Source organism: Natrix helvetica (genome assembly GCF_964273705.1).
Source record: "Natrix helvetica genome assembly, chromosome: 1".
Classification (NCBI taxonomy): Eukaryota; Metazoa; Chordata; class Lepidosauria; order Squamata; family Natricidae; genus Natrix; species Natrix helvetica.
Genome location: NC_138548.1, coordinates 374,665,472 through 374,686,576, shown reverse-complemented (window position 1 = coordinate 374,686,576; position 21,105 = coordinate 374,665,472). Strand labels below are relative to the sequence as shown.

Below are 21,105 nucleotides of genomic sequence, written 5' to 3'. Positions count from 1 at the left end.
AGAGCACACAGAGCACAGTCCAACTAGCTCTAGATATACCAATTTCTTCCATCTAATGGGTACAGTAATTATAATTTTATCGTGCCCAAACTGGATCTCTTCCTTCACTGTGCCCCATAACATTTGCTGGATCTCCTTTTTAAACAAAAAAAACCTGAAAAGTTGTGCATGATGACAATTGGGCTTGAATTAAGCTGAAAATTGTGTAATTTTGATACCAGCAAATATAATTTGGGGGTGTAGCCAGGGCCGGATTTTCCTATAGGCTAACTAGGCTTCAGCCTAGGGCCTCAAGATCAAGAGAGGCCATTTATTTTTATTTATTATCCGTGCCACATTTTTTATAAAGGTTAGTTCCAATTACAACATGTTTCATTTAATATATTGATATATATCACAGTAATGATGTATTTTATTATCTCTCATGTAATTTACAAATTTTTATTGTGGTAAGAGAAAAGGAGTACTTACCTGGATGTAAATTAAAGGAATCTGACAGAAATAAAAACAAGAGAGAGAGAGAAATCAGAAACTACAAGACAATGAATTATAATCTTATACACATGTACACACAAAGAGGAAATGTGAATATATGATATTATAGGTAACGTCTTCTGTTTGTGGGGCAGTGGGGAATTTGCTGCAGCAGGAGCAGGGAAGTCAAATCCTCCTCAGACATAGAAAGTTCTGGGAGATTTTGAGTCAGGTCCTGTCTCTCATCCCAACCATCCAAAGATGGTTAGGGGACCGGAGTGTCAAACAAATGAAGAACGCTTGTAGGAATTGGGTATGTCTAGTTTGATGAAAAGAAGGACAAGGGGTGACATGACAGCAGTGTTCCAATATCTAAGGGGCTGCCACTAAGAAGAAGAGGTCAACCTCTTCTCCAAAAGAACCTGAAGGCAGAGCAAGAAGCAATGTATGGAAACTAATCAAAGAGAGAAGCAACCTAGAACTGAGAAATTTGCTGACAGTGAGAACAACAAAGCCGTGGAACGGCTTGCCTTCAGAAGTTGTGGAGGCTCTCCATCACTGGAGGTTGTTAAGAAGAGACTGGACCGCCATTTGTTTGAAATGATACAGCGTCTCCTGTTTCAACAGGGGGTTGGACTAGAAGACTTCCAAGGTCCCTTCCAACTCTGGTATTCTACTATCCTTTCAGAATTGTCATTGAGGGGAAAATGGGAGGAGGGAGCCACCTTGGGTTCCTGGACAAAAGGTAGTGTACAGAGCTAATAAATAATTAATGAAAAAGGGAACACAGTTACAAACTGAAGGACTCAGTTTGCATTACATATATTACTTGCATTTTTGTGGCAGATGTCATTCTGATGTCCATTGTGGCTTTCACAGATACGGAAGATCATTGTGGTTATGTGTGTGTATGATACAATACAATACAATAGTAGAGTTGGAAGGGACCTTGGAGGCCTTCTCGTCCAATCCCCTGCCTAGGCAGGAAACCCTATATCGTTCCAGACAAATGGCTATCCCACATCTTCTTAAAGACTTCCAGTGTTGGGGCATTCACAACTTGGAGGCAAGCTGTTCCACTGATTAATTGTTCTAACTGTCAGGAAGTTTCTCCTCAGTTTTAAGTTGCTTCTCTCCTTGATTAGTTATAAGATAAGACACACATTTATGATATGGTTGTAAATCAGGATGTGTTCGTTGGCACAGCCGCCTTGACATTTTTAAATATTATTGCAGGAATTACGTGAACATAGGGAAGATTTTTTTTTTAATTGTGCCAAGGTGAAACCTCAGTGAATGCTGTAGCCTTCCAGGAAAGGGAATGAGCAGCCATTGTACTCGGTCATAGCCTACCTTCTTATTTATGGGACGGAAGTCTTCGTTCAGACAGACAATGCGGATCTTCACTGTGAAAGGAAGAGGGACAGTATTGGCTTTGTGGCCACGTACATCTGGAACCCAGCTTGGACTTTATAAGGATCGTAGCCCCAGATTCCTCCCAGGCATTTCTATCACCCATTCATAGATTTGGATTGAAGGGAGAAGTCATCTATTCATCTAATGCAGGGGTCTCCAACCTTGACAACTTTAAGACTTGTGGACTTCAACTCCCAGAATTCCTCAGCCAGAAAAGCTGGCTGAGGAATATTGGGAGTTGGAGTCCACAAGTCTTAAAGTTGCCAAGGTTGGAGACCCCTGATCTAATGGGTACAAGATCAAGCCAGAATGGAATCTGCAGGGTGATTGACACCAAGGGAAGTGCTTATTTGATGTGTTGACTCGTATTAGAAATTCTGTATATATAAAGCACCACACAGCAAACAAAGAGTACCAGTCACTGTGTGCTTTACTGCTCACATATATTTGTGACAGGAAACAGGGAACTCTACCCAGAACCAGAAAGCATAGAGATCCAAACTATTGCCATTTACTGGCTGAATACTACTGTAGTTGTTGCATAGAATTTCCAACAATTAAGTCCAAAAGCTCATTCATTGCAGAATGTCTACCCTGTGTTCCTTTGTGAAACTTGTGGCAAACGATCTGTTAAAGCATTCAGGTTTTAAAAACCTGCACAGATCCCCCTATAATGGAATTAAAAAAATTATCTTCAACGTGTGCCCAAAAATTAATTGGAGGTGATCTGGTCCTCCAGTGGGAAGTAATTCCTACATGAGGGGAATCCGTAGAAAAAGCTTGTTTTCATGCTCTAAGTCATCTTTTATGATTACCTTCTCTGTCATTCCTTTTCAAACCTCTCTACCATCTCTCAGGCAGATTTGTTCAGGGAGGCAGCTCTCCCAGTAACTGGGGGCCAAGGCATGCAAGGTTATATGGGGCAAACCCAGCACTTTTAATTGGCCTCCAAAACCAGTGCAGATTTCTGGGGGAGGTATGGCAAATTGAAAATATTTCTGCAAAAGTGGAACCAATCACAGCAGCAAAGACCAAATAAGATTACCAATTCCTTAGAACCCTTCTGGATAAGGAGAGGATAGGAGATCACCCACATGGGCTCCAGATAGCTGTCCCTAGCAGGACAGTGGTTTTCCACAGGTTGGAGGGCCAGAAGACAAAGGGATTGACCATCTCGTTTGCAGTCACAACGAAGCCTTTTAAAGGACACTAAGTTTGCAAGCCTCACTCTCTAATCGCTTTCAGAAATTGCCCATCTTAAAAAGCAACCACCATATCTTCTGCAAACCAGGCACCATTCATATTGCTGAAGCTTCTCCACTTTACCAGCAAGCTGGCAGCTACCTTCTGAAGCAAACGTAGCTTATGGATAATTGTCAAAGGCCACTCAAAGCAGAGCACCCTACAGCGGTCCAAATTCAAATAATTTCAAATTTCTCGCTGCAGGAGGCATCGCTTCTGCTGCAGTGGAGTGAAGGGTTCCCAGGCTTTTGGTTACTAAATCAGATTGCCCTGATTTTATGATTGTATCTCAGGAGGCACCAGAAATATTATATCAAGGGCATCCGTGGGCTACGTGGATCCAAAATCTCCCAAATAGTAGGCGAGATATACTGATATAACCTCTATCTCTGTTTGCAAAAGTACTAACCAGGTCCAACACAAGGCCACTTTGATCAAGTTGACCAAATGTAGCCATCTGTTTAGACCAGGGGTGTCCAAACTTGGGAACTTTAAGACTTGTGGACTTCAACTCCCAGAATTCCCCAGCCAGCTATTCTGGGAGTTGAAGTCCACAAGTCTTAAAGTTCCCAAGTTTGGACACCCCTGGTTTAGACTCTGTGTGTGTGTGAATGTTTGTGCCTTTGACTCTGGTTGGACAAACATTTGACTGAATTTGCAACGTTTTCTCCCTTCATGGAGCTGAAGTGGGGGGTGCATCTTGCCCACAGGCCGCCAGTTTGACATCCCTGGTTTAGGGTTTCCTGCTTGACCAGGGTTTGGACTAGAAGACCTCCAAGGCCCCTACCAACTCTGTTATTTTGACTCAGCATTTACTTCTGAAGCCTGCCCAAATTAGTCCCTGCAGTTTTTTGAGAAGATTTCAGAATGGATTTGCCAGTGCCTGCTTCCCAGGGCTGAGAAAGAATGACTGCCCCAAGGTCACCCAGTTAGCTTTGTGCATAAGGCAAGACTAGAATTAATGGTGTGTCCCCCCCCAGGTTTAGCCTGGTGCCTTAACCACTGCACCAAACCGTCTCTAGCACATGTAAAATATCGCAGAACAATCTGCCTTAGGAAAAGAAAGCTCATCTGTAAAAGAACCGGTGAGTGGATTTATCACAGAAATAAGAAATTTCCCATGGTTTGGAAGAGGCCCTATCTTGGCAAGGAACTACAGATAGTCCTTAACTTACAGCTTTTAGCAACCATTCCACATCGCAACAGTGCTGATGAAAGTGTCTTGCAACCATTCCTCACACAACCATCACAGCATCCCCGTGGTCACATGATTGCAATTTCAGCACTAGCGTGTGTTTAGGATGGTTGCGGCATGCCAGGATCGCATGTAGGCATTTGTGACCTTCCCAGCTAGCTTCCAGCAAGCAAAATCAAGGCGGAGGAAAGCCAAACTCCTGATTCACAGGTATTTCTTGAGTTTTAACAAATTAATTAGCAACCATTCAAAATTACAACTCCCCCCCCCAAAAAAAAAACATTTACGACCCGGTTCCAAAGTTACGTATGTTGCAGCACCACAGTGGTCATTCAACCTTACAACCAACTGTAGAGAGGCTGCAACATGGCTATTTCAGTAAAGCCATGGGAAATGGGGTGGGAAGGAGTAAGTGGAATCTGGGACACTGGCAAAGCAGGGCCAGTCTGTGGAGATCTGGCGGGGTAGGATAGGATGGGGAAGCAATTGTGTGGACCCCAGGGGAGCTTGAGGTAATCTCAGTGGATCAGAGGAAGCCTTGGGTGGCCTACTCCGGCACCAGGACATGCATGGACTTCCCCACCCCGAGCTACCTCATGTGCATTTAACGACATACGCAATCAATTAGCGAATGCATTGGAGAAAGTAGGGAGTGATCACATTCATTTAACATGATTCAATCAAAGGAATCCTTGGGTTATGAATGTAATTAGCAGACTCTATTACATTCGTAACTCGGGGATTACCTATAACTGCAGTGGTTCACTTAAGAACCATGGCATAAAAGAAAAGATGGTAAAATCAAGCACGACTCGCTTAACTTGCTTAGCAATGGAAATTCTGATCCCAGTTGTGATTATACCCCTATTTCTACAATTTCTCTACTGGAAGGACCTCACTTACCTTCCTGTCCTGGCTTGTAGATGGGCTTGTCTGTCTGAAAAAAAAGTAGTTCACTTGGGTTTCTGATTTTGACCAGTTCTTGTTTCTTCATGTTCAACGTTTGTCCCTTCAGTACCACCCTGAGAAGATTCGTGGCAGAGTCTGTATAGTCGTGAAATCTTTGAAAATAGCTTGGAGAACTGCTTGAGGAACGACTCAACTCGGGAAGCTGGAGAACAAACAAAGGTAGCAGCATGAGGATTTTTCACAGTCCCTATTGCAAGGCCCCCTTGCTTCACTTCCTGGAGCTGGAGGGCAAAAAAGTCAAGATGGAGGCTACAACAATGCCATTGAAGCCCTGCCGTTTTTTATACGAATAGCAGTAGCACTTAGACTTATATAACGCCTCAGAGCGTTTTTACAGCCCTCCCTAAACAGTTTACAGAACTGTTGTCCCCAACGATGTCCCCAATGATCGGGAGCCTTGTTTTACTGACCTTGAAAGCATGGAAGGATGAGTCAACCTTGAGCCAGTGAGAATCGAACTGCCAAACTGTTGGCAGTTGGCAGTCAGCAGAATTAGCCTGCAGTACTGCATTCTAACCATTGTGTCCCCAAGCTGCTATGAATTGTTAACACATGTATAGCAAGGGGAAAATTTGGTACAGCTGACCACAGAATTACTTTAGAAATCTTTTCAGATTTAATATATAATACCTATTTCATTTTAGGTGACATATTTCATTTCAAAGATTGTAATGTCGAATGGCATGGCCTACAGTCCCTAATCGCCAGTCACACCAGCAACAAATAATACTGGCTTGCCTGGGACAAAGCCGAAGGCATCGGCCATGCCAAAACCCATGAGTTTATCAAAGCCTGGCATTCCACCAATGAGTCCATCAACAAACAGGTTGACTTAGAACCAGGATATGAACTAATAAGAAAACGGATCATCTGGACCACCAATCAATGACAGAATTGACCACCCCACCACTAGTTGAATTTTGGGGCTTACAGAAATCCTTCAGAAGTCACAACACCAGAATCAAAAGACCAACTAACCACCCAGGACCTCCTGGTATATAGATGAACAAGACATTTCCCCTAAAACTCCGCTGAAGTTGTTATCTAGGTTGGTAACAAAATGTCCAGCCTCCAAGCAGCAAACCTGCAGTACAAACACTGCCTAAATCTACAACTGGAGCTATGAATGTTCTCTACAATAGATTGTAATACTTAAATTTATCCTTGCACAGACAATCAGTACAAGATTATTATAGCTAATGCTGATTTCCTTTATCTGTTGCTTTATCTTTGTTGTGCTAGTATTTTATCACATCTACTTAATTATACTTCCTATTTTTTTTCTAATTCAGTTTGTCATTGAACCAAATGGCACTTCTTTTTTCTGTGTTCCTTTCGAAATGATCCCAAAATGTATTTGCACCCTAAAGTTGAATGTGTTTGGTTTTGCAATCACATCACGCTGGTGGCTCCTATTTATTCTCCTAAAAGTAGAATAAATACAACATATTTATATGACGCGTTCAAGTAAGGAGCTCCTACCTGAAATGAAACACATTGGAAGATGTCCTTCCCAGCCGTCATGTCCACTTCAGCCAAGCTTATGTTCTTGCCCTCAACTTCTATGGCGATACTCAAAGTCACAGTCTCGTTCAAATGGATCATCTGGACACAAACATTCTCAGAGGTCTTTGTCCGAATCACAGAGGGCACCAGGATCAAGTATTGCCTGGAAAGCGGGAAAGTCAAAAGGATTTATCAAGTGAGTGACATGGATGCCCTGTAACTAGGGCAGATTTCACTACAGAAAGTTACCACCCATGCATCTAAAATAATTTTCTTGGTGGATTAATTATCCATTTGTCGATGGGGCAAAGGAAGGAAGGCTGGCTCTTAATGGCTAGCTGCATTAACATTTCTTGTCTCCTAAGAGGTGCTGGCAATTTGCATGAAAAAATCACTGTTCCTTCTCTCAATACTATTGCACCTGGGCAAATAGATTGGGTGGGCTGTTTTGCCCCAAACCAGTCAAACCCGTTTAAATGAAGAAGTGATAGAGCAGAAGATACGAATATTTTGCCAATCTTCCAATCTTGACATATAGTGGTATCTATTACTGGGGGGAATAAGGGAAGCTAATGACAAATGTCCACTACAGTGTCCTAATGGCAATTCTGTAACTTAGAGACATGTGTCTAACATCAGTCAGAGAAAGAAACTTAATGTCAGCGTTCCAAATATCATGCAGAAATAAATCAGAGTCCAAGGCAGAGTTATCCTTAAAGTTCCAATTTAATAAAACAGACATGTTAGCACATCTGTGAAATTCCAACTCTGATTAACTTCCTGGAATTCCACCCAGTTGAAAGTTCATAATCTTATGCCCACTCCCATAAATCCATCACATGGTCCAATGGTGCACAGTACCTGTCTCAGAATGATTGCCCTTAGATTCTAAAAGTTATTTCTGTTCTCTTATCTAAATGAAATAATGTTCTCTCTTTCTTGTCAAAGTAGTTTACCTTGGCTAGTTTGAAACAACTAGCCAGGACAATCTGTCTCCAATTAAATGTCTAATGTCCTGATTGAATTACCATGGGAGGGTATGAGTTCTACCATGAGAAGATAGCATGAAAACTAAAGGAACTGGGCAGGATGATTAAATATGAGATGATAGTCTGTGAAATCAACTTTTGGAAGCTCACTGTCCTAGAGCAGCAGCTGGAATCCCTGCTTAAACAGAAATTAACAGAATAACAGAGTTGGAATGACCTTAATTTAACTGGAATTGAAAACAATCTTTCTGGTCTGGAATTCCCTGACTCACACCCACCCACCCACCCACCCCTCAGCTCCTCAACACTGCTTCTTCTAATCCATGCATGCGTGGCAGAGACCCAAAGACCAGCTGGCTGGCGGGAAGCACACACATAATCACGGCAGAGCTGAACTGTGGTGACGGCTCACATGCCCACAGAGAGGATGCCGTGTTCATCATCACGGCCCTATACTATTCTGGACAAATGGCTGTCAATCTCTTGGACTACTCAGGTGACCCTGAGGACACAGATAAACCTCCAAGTGGCCTCAACGACTCTCTAAAAAGAATGCAAACAACCAGCTATCTGCAAGAAACATAAATCCTTCCATTCCCTACCATCCATTAAGAGCCAAAGAAGCTTCTTGGATGAGAAGTTGTGAATGCCCCAACACTGGAAGTCTTTAAGAAAATGTTAGATAGCCATTTGTCTGAAACGGTATAGGGTTTCCTGCCTAGGCAAGGGGTTGGACTAGAAGACCTCCAAGGTCTCTTCCAACTCAGCTATTGTATTGTATAACATCTTCAAAGAAAAGCAAGAAAATCCAGGTGCCTCTTGAAAAGGCTTCTTTGGGATAACCATGAACTGGATGACTGAGAATCTCCACAGATAATTGGACTGGACCTTTGATTAAATTTTTGCCATGAACTTGTAGATTGGTTTTTGTAAGGAAACTGTATAACCACGCTGCTTTGTAAATTGGCAGGGCAAAAAATAATAATTTGGGAATGGAAACCAGTGGCGCCAAACTGCTTTTCCTTCCTAAACTTGCCAATTTCTATCAACCCAAGGAATTAGTAGATAAAATACTCTGGGCACAAATTTATAGTTTAGCTTCAGCTTCTAGGAAATGAAAGCACTTCTGAAAGTATACATTTTGCTAAGGAAAGTCAGTTGATTAACTGAACTACCATAGGCAAATGACTTCACGGGATCCTAAATTCCATAACCAGTTATCCTGACCTAAATTGACTGTTTAACTTCTTTAACTAGATCAGTGAGATTCTGTGATTATATTCACACAACCTGCTAAAAATAGGTTGAATCTTGGTTAGGTGTCTTTGTGACCTAGCCCGTTGGCCAAACCATCCTGGTTGATTGTTGATCCAACATACTGAGCAAATCCAGAAAACAGTAACCAGATAAAGGTTGTGAGAATCCAGCTATCTTGTTAATTCCCCCATGATCTCAATGGGAAGATATGTACATGATGAGTGAGACAGGGGGACACATAACTGTCCACAGAATGAGAGGAGGGAAATCTCCATTTTGCAGGAACATCTATTGGATTACAGCTGTGTTTCTCAACCTGTGTGTAGACTTCATAGGTGTGGACTTCAACTCCCAGAATTCCCCAGCCAACCATCGGAAATTAGATCCCCCACAATTCTATAAAAACCCAATTTAAAGTGCCTGTAAATCCAAAGAGCCAAACTCACTAGTCACCTAGGTCCAGATATTTTTCATGCAACACTCCCCGCTCCACTCCGCAAATCTGTTTTAAAAAAAGCTAGATTCTGCTTTCTGCTCTGGGCAATAGGCTATCAAGCCTCTTTTGAATCATTAACTCTTTGTAAAATATAACTAAACAGGATTTTGGACCTGCATTAGGATAACCAAGGTATGTTGTCACCTTAATTTGCTATTTTGGATCTTCCTATCAACCCAGCCTACCTGATTATCCATGGTTTAATAAATTTTGGAAACCCAGGAAAATATTATTTCTGAAGCCCTAATTTAATCATCTTTATGGAACTCTGTGTACTTGACTGGCTGTGTCTCAAAAATAGGCACCAACAAAATTTTCTAGAAATATGAGACAGTGAAGTTACATAATCTGAATTTCCCTCCTTACATTGGGCTCTGGAATAAATCCCTACCGGTAAAGCATTTGGGATTGAAATGGCCAAAGGGGCTTTGGAATATGCTATCTGCAACAACAAAATCCAGCAAAAAGACACCACTGCTTTAAAGAGTTACAGATAAGACCTGCATTAATACCCCATCCCTCTCAGCTTTTTGCCTTGGAATGTTGAGCATTGCATAGCCATAGCAAACTCATTAGGAACATTTGTTTCACCTAATGGGAAAAAAACCACTGGTTCCTCTTAACTAGTTTTTGAAAGTTTACAGAGACCAACTTAAATGTCTCTCGGGTAATTCATGAGAATTCTAGCTTGCTATTCTCTAAGTTTTTAAGAAGGGATTGGATTTTTAAGAAGAGATTGAAGTGGTGTAGGGTTTCCTACCTAAGCAATGGGTTGGACTAGAAGACCGCCAAGATCCCTTCCAACTCTGTTATTCTATTCTATTCTCCCCCTGGCCCCAGAGTTTGTAGGCTGATCTCTAATTAATTTCTCTAATTTCTCTAATCCTCTGGGCTGTACAAAACCAGCTGTTGCCAAGCTGGGGCAGCAGTTATACAATGACTCCACTGTTGTGTACATTCCCTACTTGCAAACCTGCAAAGAAGAAAAAGGAAGGACAAAGCCGTAAGTGGAGATTTGGTGAGGAAAGAAGGAAGGCAAGAAGGTCCAACAAGCATCTTACGGTTCAGTGCTATCCGCCAAAGAAAACCAAGGTGGAAGAATCAATAGCAGCAGCAGCAGCAGGGAGAGGCTGGGTATCCTCCAGATCCATCCCTTCCCCATGGTGGTTGGATGGCTGATGTGCAAAGCAAAGGCCTCTGACCATTCTCCCCGCTGCTACTTATGCTGACTATCTGCAAACAGAGAAGATAAGAAATTAGTTGGAACAGATTGCAACTGTCAATTCTGTTTGCATTAATTGATCTTTCCAATCACTGAGAGGGAGAAAGATAATTAAATGGAGATAACTAAATTGCCAAATTCTTTTCCAGGGTTTGCTCTGCATTATCAGTGAAAGTTAGAGAAATTGGCTGCGCAAGTTAACTTGCAACCAGCTCATATTTGCCTAGCAGCAACTCTGCCCACCTTCTAACTAACTGATGTCATGATTTTCCGACTGTAACCCTTAAAAATCCATAGCCTTAGAACGGATCTCTGTGGTTGCTTTGGAAACTTTAATCACATGTGCCCTTTTTTCTGCAGAGTAATACTTTCAGAAATATTAAGAGGCAGAATATGATATTTTCCCAAAAGAGAAATGGATAAACATGCTCTTAAAGGCAGAAAGCAGACCCAATTTCCTGCATAGTAAAACAGCCTCCAGCAGATGCCTGAAATCAATAGAGATGAGTATTTTGTGCCCATTAAGAAATCCAGGCCAGCCTATTCACAAACAAAACACCTTCAGCCACAGCTCTCCCAGGCTGAGTTCAAAATTTACATCCCACACACAAATTCTAAAAACAGGACATGACATTTAGGACATAATAGGATTAACCCACCACCACTGAAATAGCAAGAGACAAAAAAAAAACCCTTCATTGCATAATCCCAAGAACAGCTCAAACTTCAAAATCACTGAAACCTATAAAGATCCATCCACTTGTTGGAAGATCAAAGGTTTCCTGGTTCGTTCCCAGCTGGGAGTCACCTTAGAAGAAAGTTTCGTGAAGACAGCCACCTGAAAGTTACGAGCTTTATTGAAGGAAAAAAGGAACGGGAAGGATGAGACGCAGCTCTGTCGTTCCCGGGTCTGCAGCACCATACACAGTTTGGTTTTTTCCTTATATACAGTTTTTCTTGCCCCTGGCTATAGTGTAAATTTCAATGAGAATAAAAAAGTCCCTTTATTCTGGGTGATCGTTCTGATATTGATTCTCTTGTCTTTGGGTTTCTTGCCCTTGTGTTAATCTTATCATAAAACCTGAGGAGGATGTTTTCCAGTTGTTTGGGGCGCTTATACAAAGAGGTCTGTTTTATGTAGATGGTCATGGTGTTAGTGTTATCTTGTAATCATTGCTAGATTCAGGGTTTTCCCAACTCCATTATCCTTTTCCTAATCCTATTATCTTATTTCCTTTGTGACCAAGTGTAACCTCTTCCTGGCTACGTGTGTGTTTTTTTTTCTCTGGCTATGGTCCCTGACTATGTATTCATTAATTCGTTTCTGTTCATGCTCTCTGGGTTATTTTTCGTTACCTTACTACAATCCCTCATTCTGAACTGGGGCAAAATAATTGGTGTCAATTATTTTCGCCCCCTCAGTGTCGTTGGGCGTCTCATCGGGGTATACTTGAAAGTCCCTGTCTATCTGGATCATCATGAGAGCTGCCTGGCTATGTTTAGTTGTTTCTTGTGAAGTCCTAGTGCAGTGATGGCGAACCTTTTTTGGCTCACGTGCCACAAATGGGGGGAGCGCAGGGGGGTCGAGGGCGGGCGTTCCGCACCCATAATGCAACACGCAACCCCCCCCCAGTGTGCATGCGCGCACAACGTGCGACCCTCCCCCATTTTTACATTTTTTTTGCCCTCTCCAGGCTCCAGGGGCTTTATAGGAGCCTGGGGAGGGCGAAAATAGCCTCCCCCACCCCCTTGGAGGCTTCAGGGACCGTCCAAGTCACTTCCGGTTTGCTCGGAGGGTGGTTTTAAGTGCTCCGAAGGCTTCAGGGACCGAGGCTTCCCTGATGCCTTCGGAATGCTTAAAACAACCCTCCGAGCAACCCGGAAGTCATTTCCAGTTTGCTCGGAGGGTGGTTTTAAGCGTTCCGAAGGCTTCATGGATGGTCCCTGAAGCCTCCAGGGGGCGGGGGTCTCTTTTCGCCCTCCCCAGGCTCCTATAAAGCCTCTGGAGCCTGGGGAAGGCGAAAAATAGCTTTTAAAAAGGTGAACTCAGCTGGCCAGCGCGCACATGCGCGCTGACCAGCTAACAGGGCAGCACCTCGTGTGCCCTGACAAATGGCTCCGTGTGCCACTTGTGGCACGCGTGCCATAGGTTCACCATCACGGTCCTAGTGGGTTGACAGGTTCTTAAGCAGGCTAGACAAGGGGGAATACAATGGCAGAGACAACACGTGAGGGCTACTATGACACAGACTACGACGATTCCTGTCAGGAGTATTTTAAGCCAGTGGAAATCTAGCAGCCAGGAATAAATCCAGGACCAGTCTATGGAGGGTTGGTCCTGGCCTATGTTCTGAGCCAATTCTTTCAGGTGGTGGATGTCCTTTTCTACAGCTTCAGAGCTTTGATCTAGGTTGAAGCAGCACAATCCTCTGAATTCCACGCATCCGTAGTTATGTTTCAGCAATAGGAAGTCTATTGCTGCGGGATTCTCCAAGGTGGCTTCTCTAACTTGCCGCAGCTCTCTGTTTAAGGCATCCAGCGCATGGGAAATCGAATTTAAACTTTTTGCTAGGGTACATGCCAGGCTATTCAAATTTCTGGAGTTTCGCACTGCTAGCCCTGGCACTCCCACTAGGGATACCGCCAATGAAACATATTCAGCTTTTGTCAGTAGGGATACTTTAGATTCGCAGTCTGAGTCTAGGGAGTGAAAGGCCCTTTTGTGCCGCCTCTGTAAAGAAGGCATGAGCATGGTTAACTTTCCTAGGGTGCACGCCCCCCCTGTAGAGTTGGCCGGTATATATGAATAGGCTTGTAATCCACATAGTATGAACCATCCGTGGGGTAGCCTCATGTAGTTATAGGAGTGGGGAATGTTTTCTGTGTGGTTGCATTTGAGGTCGGTGTTGTTGAGGTTAGTGCAACCTTCCCCTCTTTTGGCCTCGCATCCTTCGACCCTGAAACACCAGGATGAGGATGAAACGGCCACTATGTTTACATGTCTAAATTTTTAGCCTTGGTGACATTTCCCCAGTCATAAATGTTTGAGTATGACGGAGTGATGGGGATGTGCTTAAGCTTAGTGTCGTTGTGAATGGCTTGGGGCCCTACTGCCACCCCCATGAGGCATGTTTTTAAAATGTCTTTTACTGAGCTCCCCCCCTCTAGGCAGAAGTCTGTGGTGTTAAGCACTTCCTTTGCTAAATATTCCCATATGTTTCCTTTCTCTGGGATGAGGTTTGGTTCTAAAAATGTAGTTACTTGAGTTACAGTTACCATTATACAACAATATAAGATCTTTGTCCCAATATTCTCTTTTCCCATTTTCAACTAAATACCCACTAAATATCCCCCCTCTCTTTCTTTTTTTTTTTTTTGAAAGTTATGAAAAGTCTTAAAGTTTTAACCAACAAGTCTTTTTAGGTCAGTTTACTTGTTCCTTCTCTTGGAAGAGGGCCTCTAGAGTCCACTGCTGGGTGTCCGGGTCCCGTCTCAGCTTAATCAGTGGGATGTTGGCACTGTGGTCTGTAACCGCGGGCTTGACGTGAGTCCAATGAATCCAGGAATCTTTTTCCGCAAACTTTACAGCTGTCTGAGTAGTCAGCAAGACTTGGTAGGGTCCTGTCCACCTAGGTTGTAGTGACGTTGTTCTGGTAAAGTGTTTTATCCACACCCAGCTGCCCGGTTCGTATGGATGCAGGTTTTCTTCCAGGGGTAGCGTCTGAGTCAGGGTGCTCTGTGTCCACAGAGTCTGGAGGCTGTTATGCAGGGCTGAAAGATAAGAGCATAATACCATATCCCCCCTATCTAAGCTCAGGGTGTGTGGGTCTAGACCAGTGATGGCGAACCTTTTTTGGCTTGCGTGCCACAAATGGGGGGAGCGCAGGGGGGTCGAGGGCGGGCGGGCCGCACCCATAATGCAACACGTGACCCCCCCAGTGTGCATGCGCGCACAACACACGACCCTCCCCCATTTTTACATTTTTTTGCCCTCCCCAGGCTCCAGGGGCTTTATAGGAGCCTGGGGAGGGCGAAAAGAGCCTCCCCCACCCCCCTGGAGGCTTCAGGGACCGTCCCTGAAGCCTTCGGAATGCTTAAAACCACCCTCCGAGCAAACCGGAACTGACTTCCGGGTTGCTCGGAGGGTCGTTTTAAGCGTTCCGAAGGCTTCAGGGACCGTCCGAGGCTTCCCTGATGCCTTCGGAGCGCTTAAAACGACTCTCTGAGCAACCCGGAAGTCACTTCTGGTTTGCTCGGAGGGTGGTTTTAAGCACTCCGAAGGCTTCAGAGACCATCCGAGGCTTCCCTGATGCCTTCAGAGCGCTTAAAACGACCCTCCGAGCAACCCGGAAGTCACTTCCGGTTTGCTCGGAGGGTGGTTTTAAGCGCTCCGAAGGCTTCAGGGACCGTCTGAGGCTTCCCTGATGCCTTCAGAACGCTTAAAATGACTCTCCGAGCAACCCGGAGGTCACTTCCGGTTTGCTCGGAGGGTGGTTTTAAGCGTTCCGAAGGCTTCAGGGACGGTCCCTGAAGCCTCCGGGGGGGCTCCTTTCGCCCTCCCCAGGCTCCTATAAAGCCTCTGGAGCCTGGGGAAGGCGAAAAATAGCTTTTAAAAAGGTGAAATCCACGCTGGCCAGCTGACAGGGCAGCACCTCGCGTGCCCTGACAAATGGCTCCGCGTGCCACATGTGGCACGCATGCCATAGGTTCGCCATCACGGGTCTAGACCTTTTAAGGTATCCGGTGGTCGCCCGAAAAGTATTTCAAATGGGGAGAGTCCGATGTCTCGCCGTGGTCTAGTCCTGATATGAAATAGTGCAATAGGTAACACTTTCAGCCACGAGAGATGCGTTTCCTGGCAATGTTTCCCCAGCAGGGTCTTAATTTCCCTATTAGATCGTTCAGTTCCTCCCGAGGAGGAAGGTGAATACGGGCAGTGAAGGTTCTGGGTAATACCTAGGGCTTGGAGTATGTGATCTAGGACTTGTGCTACAATGTGTTTTCCACGATCCATATCTATGACTGTAGGTTCCCCAAATCTTGGTACAATGTCCTTAATGACGTGCCTCGCTGTCTCTAAGGCTGTTGCGTGGCGGCGGGGGAAAGCGTCTACCCAGTGTGTGAGCTGATCCCGGCATACAAGGGCATATCGGTATCCATCTGCCTTGGGTAATTGTATATAGTCCATTTGTATTTTTTCGAATGGTCTCTGTGCCCAGGGTTTACCGCCTTCATGAATGCTTTTCCTAGATGAACTATTATTGGCTTGACAAGTCTGACAGGTGCTAGTCACCCTAGTGGCTTCGCTATAGATCCCTGGTGCGTGCCATACTCTTCTGGCAGCATCTACTATCGCTTGTGTCCCACAGTGGCCTTTTGTTTGTCGCCTCTGGCAGATTAATCGTAAGAGGCGTCGTGGGGCTATTGGCTTGCCATCTGGTACCCTCCAGAACCCGTCCCTAAAGACTGCACCCAATGTCTCCTTCCATATTTCTGTTTCTCCATTCTCCAGGAAATCGTCATAAGGGATGGTTGGGGTGGCTTGCATTGTTACTGCTGTCATATTTTGAGGGAGAGGTTCGGTAGCCGCCCATTTTGCCATTTCATCCGCATATCTATTGCCCTTTGTGGTCAAGGAGTTATCTGTTAGGTGGGCTCTACAGTGGATGATGGCTATGGAGCGTGGTAACCTAATGGCGCTTAATAGGTCAGAGACCAAGGTAGCGTGGGCTATGCGTTGGCCAGCCGACATAAGAAACCCCCGCTGTTTCCATAGGGTACCTGTGGCATGGCAGACTCCAAAAGTATACTTGGAGTCGGTGTAAATGTTCACGGACCTGTTCCTAGCGGCTTCGCAAGCTTTTGTTAATGCTATGAGCTCGGCTGCTTGGGCGCTATGGGAGGGGGGGAGAGGGGAAGCCCAAATAATTTCACGTAGAGAAACAACGGTGGCTCCTGCTACTCTCTTCCCGTTATACATATAAGAGGAGCCATCTGTGTATAGTTCCACGTCTGGGTTTAGGAGTGGGGTATCGGTTAGGTCGGGGTGTGGGGATTTAGCATCGTGAATTAGGTGGAGGCAATCGTGCAAGTTGCCCTGCTGTTCTGTCAGGAGTAAGGTGGCTGGGTTTAGGGTGGAACACCTTTCAAATGTTATGTGATCTGTTGTAAATAATTCAGCCTCATATCGTGCTAGGCGCTGCTGTGTGAAGGCTTGCGTTTGTGATTTTAACAGAATCGCAAAAACCTCGTGAGGTACTTTTAGAAGCAGCAGGTGTCCCAGGACTATGTCTTTTGATTTTCTCACAATTTCTACTGTTGCTGCCACTGCTCTCAGGCATGGTACGGCTCCCTGAGCTACTGGGTCTAGGGTTACGGAGTAGTAGGCGACCGGACGTTGTGCGGGGCCAAATGTTTGCGTTAAAACTCCTGAGGCTACTCCCCTGTTTTCATGAATGAATAATGTAAAGGGTTTATTGTAGTCTGGAAGTCCCAGTGCCGGGGCCGAGGCTAATGTCTGTTTAATTTCTTTTAGAGTTTGGTCTAAGGAGTTGGTCCATTCAATGGGGTCGGGCATGGCCTTTTCCGTTAATTGTATTAAGGGTTTCGCTAATTCCCCGAATGATGGAATCCATGGGCGGCAGAAACCCAGTACGCCCAGTAGGGCTGTGACTTGCCTCTTTGTGTGTGGAGGTTTCATGTTCAAAATGGTCTGCACCCTGCTGGGGGCTAGTCTCCTTATGCCGGGTGCTATGATGTACCCCAAATAGGTCACCTCTTGTTGTAGATATTGTAACTTAGTGGGTGACGCTTTGTGCCCTCTATCTGCTAGAGCTTGCAGGAGATGTCTTGTGTCCATTTTACAGGCCTCCTTTGTTTCTGATGCCAGCAATAAATCATCTACATATTGTATTAGGGTTGAGTTGTGTGGGAGTGATATGGAAGAAAGGTCTGTTTTTAAGATCTGGGAGAATAAGGTGGGTGACTCCGTGTAGCCTTGTGGCAAGCGAGTCCACGTGTACTGTTGGTCTTCCCACGTGAAGGCAAAAAGGTATTGGGAGGTCCGATGTACCAGGATACTAAAGAAGGCAGAGCACAGGTCTATGACTGTAAAATATTGTGCCCAAGCCGGTACGTCCGTGACTATGGTTGCAGGATTGGGTACTACTGGAGCCTGGGGTATCCCTTGTCTATTGATTAGGCGTAAGTCATGTACGAATCTGAAAATAGGGTTCCCTTCCCGGTCTACTTTCTGTTTCTTTACAGGGAAGATTGGAGTGTTACATGGGGAGGTGCACTTGCGGAGGACTCCTTTTTCCAGATAAGCCTTTATTAATTTTATTATGGGGTGGATGGCTTCAGTCTGGATTTTATACTGCTGGGCATAAGGTGGGGCCTCAGGTTTTACCGCTATTTTCACCAGGGAAGCTCCTTTTAACAAGCCTACTTCCGTGGCGTCCCAGCCCCATAGGGAGGATGGTAGACTATTTAGGTCAGTAGGCAGGGAGGTGGCCTCGGTGACTACCATATGGATGTTCTTTGTCGGTATATCTAGTAGCAAACCATCCTTTCCACATTTAATAGTGGCCCCCATTTTACACAGGAGGTCTCTAGCCAGTAGGGAGAGAGGAGATTGAGTACAGACTGTAAAGGAATGCTTTAGGGCTAGAGGACCTACATCAGTGGTTGGCAAGCCGCGGCTCGCGAGCCAAATGCGGCTCTTTGCACATTTTAATGCGGCTCTTCAGTGTGCCGGGCGCCCGCTCCCCTCCCTCCTCTCGGGCTTCGGAGGGAAGCTTCTGCAAAAGCCGAGTGACAAGTCTCCCAGGCTGTAATTTGCCGAGCTGTACGTGCGCGCCTGTTTTCCACGGCGTGGAGCAGCGGCGAGATTCTGCGCGGTGAGCGATGATTCCAGGGGCCATCAGTGGGGGGGCAGGGTCTCCCCTCGCGTTCCTCATCTTCCCGGATGGCCCCTGGAATCATCGCTCGCCACGCGGAATCTCGCCGCTGCTCCACGCCGTGGAAAACAGGCGCGTGCACACAGCTCGGAAAATTACAGCCTGGGAGACTTGGCACTCGGCTTTTGCAGAAGCTTGCCTCCGACAAGTCTCCCAGGCTGTAATTTTCCGAGCTGTGCGCACGTGCCTGTTTTCCACAGCGTGGAGCAGCGGCGAGATTCTGCGTGGCGAGCGATGATTCCAGGGGCCATCCGGAAAGATGAGGAACGCGAGGGGAGACCCTGTCCCCCCACTGATGGCCCCCGGAATCATCGCTCGCCGTGCAGAATCTCGCTGCTGCTCCACGCCGTGGAAAACAGGTGCGCGCGTACAGCTCTGTCAGTCTCTCTGATTCCCTCTCTCACTCCCTCTCTCTGTTCCTCTGTCTGTCTGTCTGTCTCACTCACACACACACACACACTGTGGTCACCTTGTTGAGTGTTCCAATCACATTTGAAACACTCAACAACTGGCCTGCATTTGCTGCAAAATACCATAAATGCAGGCCAGTTGTTGAGTGTTTCAAATGTGATTGGAACATTCAACAAGGTGACCACAGTGTGTGTGTGTGTGTGTGTGTGTGTGTGTGTGTGTGTGAATGAGACAGACAGACAGACAGAGAGAGGAACAGAGAGAGGGAGTGAGGGAGGGAATCAGAGAGAGACTGACACACACACACACACACACACACACACAGAGACAGAGAGGGGGAGGGAGGGAGAGAAAGATAGACAGACAGAGAGAGAGAGACACACAGAGTGAGTGATTAAGTGAATGAGTGAGAGACAGACACATCCACATACACAGAGTGACAGAGAGGAAGGGAGGGGAGAGAGACAGAGGGAGAGACAGACACACACACACACACACAGAGTGAGTGAGAGACAGACAGACACACACACACAGAGAGAGAGAGAGTGACAGAGATGGGGGAAGGAGGAGAGACAGAGATACAGAGAGACAGACAGACAGATAGACACCCAGAGAAAATGACAGAGGGAGACAGAGAGGGAGGGAGGGAGAGAGAGACAAAGAGCCAGAGAGAGAGAGAGAAAGAAAAAGAAAAAAAGAAAGTGGGAGAGAGAGATGGAATTAAAAACAACAACATACAAACCTGATTTACTCAAACTATCCAAGGAAATGCAAGGCCAATGTTCACATTAGTGGTTGTGACTTTATCAGTCATTGTCAGGATGTAATTTTCTCTACATTGTAAGGCAAATTTTACGGAATTTAACGTTATCGATAAATAATATCATTCTAAACTTTTTGTTTTATTAGTTGTGTTATTTGTATCCTCCCGACCTATGTGGATACTTGCATGCAGAATATTCTCAATAAAAACTTATTAATAATAATAATAATAAATATTTATTTCTTAGCCGCACCCTCTCCCGAAGGACTCGGGGCGGCGTACAATAAAACATATAAAATACATATCTAGACAAGACATACATATAACAAAGACGTATACCAAGACGTATACAAGGAGGAGGTGGGCTGGTGAATAAAAACAATTAAAATCACAATGTTTAAAAACCCCTAAATAAATGAATAAAATTAAATTACCCAAATAAAAAACCCGTCAGGAGCGATATAGTTAGGTCATATTTAAGCCAGGCCAGCTGCTTGGAATAGGTGGGTCTTGAGCTTTACACGGAAGGAGCGGAGGTCAGAGGTATTCCTAATATCCGGAGGGAGGTCATTCCACAGGGCTGGGCCCGCCACAGAGAAGGCTCTACTCCTAGGCGCCACCCCCCGACACTGTCTGGTGGACGGCACCTGGAGGAGGCCCTCTCTGTGCGAGCGGATTGGTCGCAGGGATGTATGGGGCAAGTAACTAGGTCCTGAGCCATGGAGCGCTTTAGTTATTGAAACTAAAAACAGTGTACCATCCTATGTATTTTCGGTTTTAAAAATGCGGCTCTCAAAATAAATTTCAATCGTGGTTTTGGCGAGATTTGGCTCAGTTGAAAAAAAAGGTTGCCCACCACTGACCTACATCAACTGGAATTTCCTTTGTGAATTCTACTGGGATGGTCCTTCCTCCTACCCCCATTATTTCATCGTGGACCCCTTGTGCGATTTAGTTTTTCATTGGGGGTGTTGTTATTAGTGAGGAGGTTGCTCCTGTGTCCACTAGGCACTCATACTGCTTTCCCCCTATCCAGAGAGATATCATGGGTTCCCCTCCTGGGCCGTTCCTTAAAGGAATGGCCAATTCACAAAAGGTAGCTGAAAAGTCTGTGGTGTTCGCCGCTAGTCATAAGGATGATTGATCTCTATCCCTCCCTGAATCCTGTGTGTGTGTGTAGTTCTGCCTCCATTCTCCTCGGTCACCT

The 21,105-nt window shown here is 45.3% G+C and overlaps 2 protein-coding genes across 2 annotated transcripts in view; both read right to left on the bottom strand.

Moving 5' to 3' along the window:
- Positions 1-10,770, bottom strand: part of LOC309383752 (alpha-2-macroglobulin-like) — a 90,992-nt gene extending 80,222 nt beyond the window's left edge. Inside the window, exons 1-5 of the mRNA XM_081936592.1 lie at positions 10,606-10,770; positions 6,779-6,965; positions 5,231-5,438; positions 1,828-1,880; positions 472-492 (exon numbers count right to left, since the gene is read on the bottom strand). Of these exons, the coding sequence (XP_081792718.1) occupies positions 472-492; positions 1,828-1,880; positions 5,231-5,438; positions 6,779-6,965; positions 10,606-10,706 (570 nt within the window). The 5' untranslated portion in view covers positions 10,707-10,770. The remainder of the gene's footprint in view (positions 1-471; positions 493-1,827; positions 1,881-5,230; positions 5,439-6,778; positions 6,966-10,605) is intronic.
- The window catches only part of LOC309383785 (vomeronasal type-2 receptor 26-like), a 261,853-nt gene that overhangs the window by 120,180 nt on the left and 120,568 nt on the right, over positions 1-21,105 (bottom strand). The gene's annotated exons all lie outside the window — the stretch shown is intronic.